This window comes from Heterodontus francisci, chromosome 45, assembly GCF_036365525.1.
Source record: "Heterodontus francisci isolate sHetFra1 chromosome 45, sHetFra1.hap1, whole genome shotgun sequence".
Lineage (NCBI taxonomy): Eukaryota > Metazoa > Chordata > Chondrichthyes > Heterodontiformes > Heterodontidae > Heterodontus > Heterodontus francisci.
Window position 1 is genome coordinate 13042084 of NC_090415.1, and position 6843 is coordinate 13048926.

At 48.3% G+C, this 6843-nt stretch overlaps 4 protein-coding genes across 4 annotated transcripts; 2 read left to right on the forward strand and 2 right to left on the reverse strand.

Annotated features, from left to right (window-relative positions):
* The first annotated feature begins 305 nt into the window (after positions 1 to 305).
* LOC137356407 (histone H1-like) lies at positions 306 to 1019 on the forward strand. The gene has a single exon (XM_068022296.1). It carries the CDS (start codon positions 306 to 308, stop codon positions 1017 to 1019), a length of 714 nt encoding a protein of 237 aa, XP_067878397.1.
* A 767-nt stretch (positions 1020 to 1786) lies between these two features.
* LOC137356232 (histone H4) lies at positions 1787 to 2126 on the forward strand. The gene has a single exon (XM_068022104.1). The coding sequence runs from the start codon at positions 1787 to 1789 to the stop codon at positions 2096 to 2098; it is 312 nt and encodes a 103-aa protein (XP_067878205.1). The 3' UTR covers positions 2099 to 2126.
* Positions 2127 to 2275: 149 nt separating this feature from the next.
* On the reverse strand, positions 2276 to 5308 carry LOC137356408 (histone H2A-like). The gene is made up of 2 exons (XM_068022297.1): positions 4940 to 5308; positions 2276 to 2377 (listed from the first exon to the last, which is right to left on the reverse strand). The coding sequence occupies exons 1-2, from the start codon at positions 5306 to 5308 to the stop codon at positions 2276 to 2278; spliced, it is 471 nt and encodes a 156-aa protein (XP_067878398.1).
* Positions 5309 to 6163: 855 nt separating this feature from the next.
* Positions 6164 to 6610, reverse strand: LOC137356349 (histone H2B 7-like). Its single transcript, XM_068022232.1, has one exon. It carries the CDS (start codon positions 6608 to 6610, stop codon positions 6230 to 6232), a length of 381 nt encoding a protein of 126 aa, XP_067878333.1. The 3' UTR covers positions 6164 to 6229.
* Positions 6611 to 6843: the final 233 nt, after the last annotated feature.

A 6843-nucleotide genomic window follows, 5' to 3' on the forward strand; every position in this document is an offset into this window, starting at 1 on the left:
AGCAATGAAACGGGTTTCAGTCGAAAATGGAGTCTTTACTTCAAGCGAAACCTTTGTGACAGCAAACATTCTGATGTCAGAGACAGGAAGGATCTAGCCTGGGACTCTGGAATACCCGAATTTCAGTGGAATTGGAGAGTTTAGGACCAGAGAGAAACACAGAGAGGCAGCAGGAGCCGGGAGCTGACAGCAGGTTGTCTCCGCCCCGTCCGCTCGCTGCCTTTAAGTTGCTCAGTGCCGCCACCACCAGCTTCATTTCTCACCCAGTTCTGACTGACAGAGAGACTTTGTGCAGAGTCCTGGACATGACCGATACTGCAGCCGCCGAAACGGCTCCTCCAGCCGCCGCCGCTCAAGTCAAGACTCCCAAGAAGAAGAAAGCGGCTCCCCGGAAGGGGTCATGCGGTCCCAAGTTGGGCGAGCTGATCCTCAAGACTGTGGCGGAATGCAGTGTCCGCAGTGGGATGTCACTGCAGGCAATAAAGAAGGCTCTGCGTGTTAAAGGTGTCGATGTGGAGAAGGGCAAGTTCCAAATCAAGCAAAGTATCAAGCGGCTTGTGGCGAAAGACTTCCTGGTGCAGACGAAGGGCACGGGGGCGTCCGGCAGCTTCAAAATCGCGAAACAGGAAAAGAAGGGAAATGTGGTGAAGAAGATTAAGACAGGAGCAGCCAAGAGATCTTTAGTGAAGAAAACAGCTGCCAAGAAACAGATAACAAAGAAAACAGCCAAGAAATCCCCAGGGAAGAAAATAGTCGCCAAGAAAGTGAGCAGCAAGAAGACAGCAGCCAAGAAAGTGAGCAGCAAGAAGACAGCAGCCAAGAAAGTGAGCACCAAGAAGGCGGCAACGCCAAAGAAGGCGGTAAAGAAAGCAACGCTTCCAAAAAAATCTCCAGCGAAGAATGCCAATAAAGCCAAGAGGGCCACGGGCGGAAAGCCGCCCAAGAAAGTCCAATCATCAAGGGGCGGGAAGAAGCCGAAAGCAGCAAAGGCTCAGAAAGCAGCTCCTGGAAAGAAGTGAAACAGCACGGGAAACCTGTAGACATCTGAACCCAAAGGCTCTTTTCAGAGCCACCCACGTCTCTCAGGAAAGAGCTGATCCGCCGATCAAATGATCCCTGTCCCGCAGTCGTGTGCACATTTCACCTAGAAATGATTTGAAGTAAATCCAGGTTCCCTGGTGACTCTCAACCCAGCCCTTCCTCACTCTCTGCAACAAATCAGGGATGTCCGGGCCTCACTGTACCCGGGTATATGTTCGGTGAAGTCTCAGTTCATGCTCGTTTCAGGGTGACAGCCTGTAACACAGTAACACGGGCGAGATACCCCACGTCACATCTCAAACTCCAATACATGATTTTGTATAATTCAGCTGGGGTTCGGTTTCAGTAAACTGCTCAATCCGTCTGGGAGGAGAGGTGTGCGGAAACAGGTTGACTTGTGATCGGAAGCACTGCACTTAGGCGGGTGTATTACGAACTTTTAATTGTAACAGATCCTTATTTAAAGCGCTAATTTCTGTTATCTGTGACTATCAATGCCGAATCTCCAGGTTTTATGCTGAGCTCTAATGTCGAGAACTGTTTTTTCTTGAATTGGCGGTTCGAGCAAGTGGGAGGCGGAGCGAGAGGATCAAAGACATTTCTCTGCTCTGTCTGTCACTCAGTTTCCTCCAGACCCGCCTCTGGCTCTCTGTCTCTTTCTCAGTCAGGTCGGGGCAGGCTGTATAAAAAGGCAGCAGAAACTACTCGTTTCTCATTCAGAATTAGGTTTGTCTGAAGAAGCGTCATGACAGGAAGAGGTAAAGGAGGCAAAGGACTGGGCAAAGGCGGAGCAAAGCGGCACCGCAAAGTGCTTCGTGATAACATCCAGGGCATCACCAAGCCAGCAATTCGCCGCCTGGCTCGCCGTGGCGGAGTGAAGCGCATCTCGGGTTTGATCTATGAGGAGACCCGCGGGGTGCTGAAGGTTTTCCTGGAGAATGTGATCAGAGATGCGGTCACCTACACTGAACACGCCAAGCGCAAGACGGTCACCGCCATGGATGTGGTGTACGCTCTGAAACGCCAGGGCCGCACTCTCTATGGATTCGGCGGCTAAACAAATCGACCTTGTCTACCAAAAACAAAAGGCTCTTCTAAGAGCCACCCAAAACCTCACATAGAGATAACTGACCTTGAAACTAAAACGGGGATGTCTTGGGATGTGAAATTGTTGGAGCTCATCCAATGTTATGTGGACTTTATCAGATCAGTATTGAATTCTCTTATAGTCACTTCACGTCTCGCACATTTTTTCACTTTCTTCTTCTGTTCCATGTTTAATAACCGCGTCATGAATTAAAAGGTTGCATTTGATAATGTCCATTGCCGACCTGAACTGCCGGTAAAGATGCAGAAAAGGATTTACTCCCGTTAGAGTAAGAAATGGCCGGAGCTTTATTCCCGCCAGAGACCGAACAGGGAATGAACCCCTATTCAAACCGTGTTGGAAGACACAGAGGGGAATCTAGGGCGGATAAAAATGACGCTAAAAGCAATGAGATTTTATAATCGGTCCCGCCAAATTAGGTTTTCTTTAATCTTTGCGTCGTTTATAATTTGAAAATGGCGGGCTTTTTGAAATTGATTCAATTTCAGTTGCAGTTCAACCGGATGTTGCCGGGACTGGAAAAAATGCAGCTATGAGGAAAGATTGAATGGTCCGTGGTTGTTCTCTGTGGCACAGAGAATGCTGAGGAGAGATCTGATTGAATTGGATAACATTTTGAGAGGCCTGGATAGAGTGTAGGTGAAGGGCCAATTTACCTTCATACAGAGGTCACTGACTAGGGGTCAAAGACTTAAAGCGTTTGGTAGAATAATTAGAGGGAAGATGAGGACAAGGTTTTTTTCCCCCTCTCATCTAGAGGATGGTGGGGGTCTGGAACTCAATGCCTGAAAGGGTAGTTGAGGCAGAAATCTTCAAATGATTCAAAAGAAGTCTGGAAATGCACCTCAAGTGCATATTCTACAGGATTACAGACCAAATGCTGGCAGGTGGGATTAGAATGGGTGGAGAGCTTTCCGGCTGGCACAGACACGATGGTCCAAGTGGCTTCTTTCTGTGCCATAAACTTTCAATTATTTTCAGAAAAGAGAAGGCTGAGGGGGGACATGATTGAGGTATCCAAAATTATGAAGGTCATTGATAGGTTAGACAGGAATAAACTTTTTGTTTTTCCTTTGCGGAGGGATCAATAAGTAGGTAAGGGGCAGGAGGTTTAATGGAGATGTGAGGGGGAAAGAAACACTCATCATGTGGTTGGAATCTGGAACACACTGCCTGAATAGGTGGTAGAGGCAGGAACCCTCACAACATTTAAGAGGTATTTAGATGAGCACTTGAAACGCCATAGCATACAAGAATACGGGCCAAGTGCTGGAAAATGGGATTAGAATAGTTAGATGCTTGAAGAAATACTTGCAGGTTTATAGGTCAATTGCCCCTAGTGTAGGTAGATGGTAGGAGAATGGTGGGGATGCCGTAGGGAATATGGGATTAATGGAGGATTGGTATAAATGGGTGGTTGTTGGACGGCACAGACTCGGTGGGCCGAAGGGCCTGTTTCTGTGCTGTGTAACTCCATGACTCTCTGTTTAGTTATCGCGTCATGAATTAAACGGTTGCATTTGACAATGTCCATTGACGACCTGAACTGCCGGTGAAGATGCAGGATTTATTCCCGTTAGAGTAAGCAATGACCGGAGCTTTATTCCCGCCTGAGACCCAACAAGGAATGAACCCCAATTCAAACCGTGTTGGAAGAAACGGAGGTGGAATCGAGGGCCGAAAGATGAAGCTCCAAGCAGTGAGATTTTATAATTGTTCCTGCCGAATTAGGTTTTATTTAATCTTTCAGTAGTTTGCTAATTTGAAATTGGCGGGCTTTTTGAAATTGATGAAATTTCAGTTGCAGTTCAACCAATCAGGGAGCAGCAATTCCCACCGCCCTTTTCCATCCTTTCAAATTGGATGATGGACGGGGCTTCATCCAATCACAACATTAGGGCGGTCCTTCGACTGTCTTAAATAGGCAGTCCCTGAGCAGCTTCAGCATTAAACGTGACATTGTGTAAGGTCTCCGTAGATAATGGCCAGAACCAAGCAGACAGCGCGGAAATCGACCGGAGGGAAAGCTCCCCGCAAGCAGCTGGCTACCAAAGCGGCCCGCAAGAGCGCTCCAGCCACGGGCGGAGTGAAGAAGCCTCACCGTTACAGACCCGGCACTGTGGCTCTGAGGGAGATCCGCCGCTACCAGAAATCCACCGAGCTGCTCATCCGCAAACTGCCCTTCCAGCGCCTGGTGCGGGAGATCGCACAGGACTTCAAGACAGACCTGCGCTTCCAGAGCTCTGCCGTCATGGCCCTGCAGGAGGCCAGCGAGGCTTACCTGGTGGGGCTCTTTGAGGACACCAACCTGTGTGCCATCCACGCCAAGCGAGTCACCATCATGCCCAAAGACATCCAGCTGGCACGCCGCATCCGCGGGGAGCGAGCCTAAACTGACCCTGCCCGGAACTGAGTTCGGCATCAAATACCACATCGGCTCTTTTAAGAGCCACAAAATGGACAAAAGAAAGAGTTGTGATCTCTTGTTCATTCCAGCACATAAACGTCTCAGAAGGTTTTGACCACATATTTACTCAAAACCGGGAAACACAAATGCGTTTGTCTGCATTCCGAATATGGTCTGAGGCAATTTGAATGCATTTCATCTTTTGAGCAACTAAATACCAAAATCCAGTACACTTCATTCCAACACAAAACAATGATAACTGTATAATATTACAGTCTCTCAGACAGTAACGAGCCCTTTCACAGATAAAGTGGGTGGCTCTGAAAAGAGCCTTTGGGTTCACAGATTCAAGTCAGGCCGCTTCACTTGCCCTTCGTGCTCGGAGCGCTGGTTTTCTTGGGCAGCAGCACGGCCTGGATATTAGGCAGCACCCCGCCCTGAGCGATGGTCACCCCTCCCAACAGCTTGTTGAGCTCCTCGTCGTTGCGGACGGCCAGCTGCAGGTGTCTGGGGATGATACGGGTCTTCTTGTTGTCCCGGGCCGCGTTGCCGGCCAGCTCGAGGATTTCAGCTGTCAGATACTCGAGCACAGCAGCCAGATAGACCGGGGCTCCGGCACCCACCCGCTCAGCATAGTTCCCCTTTCTGAGGTGGCGGTGAACACGGCCCACCGGGAACTGCAGTCCAGCTCGGGAGGAGCGAGACTTGGGTTTGGCCCGAGATTTCCCACCGGTCTTCCCTCTTCCAGACATTGCCACAATCTCACAAACATTTTCACGAAGAATGCTGAGATCCGCCCACATTCCTCCTCCTTGTACCTTCTGGAGGAATTGTGTTGGGGACACTGCTGATTGGTCAGTCAGCACTCGGTGTCATTGTACTGTACATGTTACCAATCAGAGAGCTGCTCAATTCACCAATCACAAGAAGACAGTGAGTTGAGAGCGGAAAATAAGAGCGCGAAATGGTCAGGCTCCCAACGATATTTCACATTTGAAAAGCCCGCCAATATATTTGTAAAACAAGGGGCGGCTTCAATATAGAATATCACATTTATAGGTTATATTGTTTTACAGAAAACATTGCAAAAATATTTTCATTTTTTTATTCCACATTTTGTCCCAGATTCGCTTTTGTCATCCGCCATGTATTCTGCTTTATTCTTTTTCATGATACAGTCTAACCAGCGGCTGAAAGACTCATTCACAGCATTTTGTAACCGGACACATTTCAGGTCAATCTTCGTAATTATACTGTCTCACTGATTATAGATTGATCCCTTTTCGTGGGAGACAAAAGCGGAGTATAGATTTTCAGTGTCACCGGTTAGAGACTGAGGGTGCCTAAACCAACGGGGTTTCTTAATGTGCTTATTCGTAAAGATAGCCAAACTTCAACACGGCAACCAAGTAACTGAGAACATCTTTAAATCATGCGTTAAATCAGCTTTCATTTTCGAAATATAGCAAAGGGGCCGAATGAATCTGTATTAACATGAACTGACCGGATTTAAACAGAGATTTACAACCGCCATCAAAAATTTGCAGAGTATTCGTATTAACATAAAAAGAATTCGATAATCATGATGATGTTGTAGCTATTTCAGAGAAGTTGTGGGTGGCTCTTAAAAGAGCCTTTTTTGTATATTGTGTTTTTCAGTCCATGGCGGATATTTACTTGGAGCTGGTGTACTTGGTGACCGCCTTTGTACCTTCTGACACGGCGTGTTTGGCCAGCTCCCCGGGCAGCAGCAGGCGCACGGCGGTCTGGATCTCCCGGGAGCTGATGGTGCTGCGTTTGTTGTAATGGGCCAGGCGGGAAGCCTCACCCGCGATTCGCTCGAAAATATCATTCACAAACGAATTCATGATGCTCATGGCCTTGGAGGAGATGCCGGTGTCAGGGTGAACCTGCTTCATCACTTTGTACACGTAGATGGAGTAACTTTCTCTCCTGGATCTTCTACGTTTCTTGCTGCCCTTCGTTGGCGCCTTCTTCTGAGTTTTCTTGGCGCCTTTCTTGGAAGGTGCTGCTGTTTTCTTGTCATCAACCATGATCGCGATCAACTTCAGACACAGAATAACCGAAATTTCGCTCCAAGCTCGCATTTTATAGACATCCCCAGAAACCTATGCTAATGCAGGATGGGAGAAGACCATGCTCATGATTGGCTGGTTTACAATGATGTCACTGCCTGATGTTGGGCGGCACAGTGGCGCAGCGGTTCGCACCGCAGCCTCTCAGCTCCAGTGACCCGAGTTCAATTCCAGGCACTGCCTGTGTGGAG

Excerpts from the sequence above, each read along its gene's own strand:
- LOC137356407 (XM_068022296.1), top strand. The coding sequence starts at position 306 with ATGACCGATACTGCAGCCGCCGAAACGGCTCCTCCAGCCGCCGCCGCT.
- LOC137356232 (XM_068022104.1), top strand. The coding sequence starts at position 1,787 with ATGACAGGAAGAGGTAAAGGAGGCAAAGGACTGGGCAAAGGCGGAGCA.
- LOC137356408 (XM_068022297.1), bottom strand. The coding sequence starts at position 5,308 with ATGTCTGGAAGAGGGAAGACCGGTGGGAAATCTCGGGCCAAACCCAAG. Across the intron at positions 2,378-4,939 it reads TGCCCAAGAAAACCAGCGCT|TTCAGGTCGGCAATGGACAT; the intron begins CCGAGCACGAAG and ends CTTTACCGGCAG.
- LOC137356349 (XM_068022232.1), bottom strand. The coding sequence starts at position 6,610 with ATGGTTGATGACAAGAAAACAGCAGCACCTTCCAAGAAAGGCGCCAAG.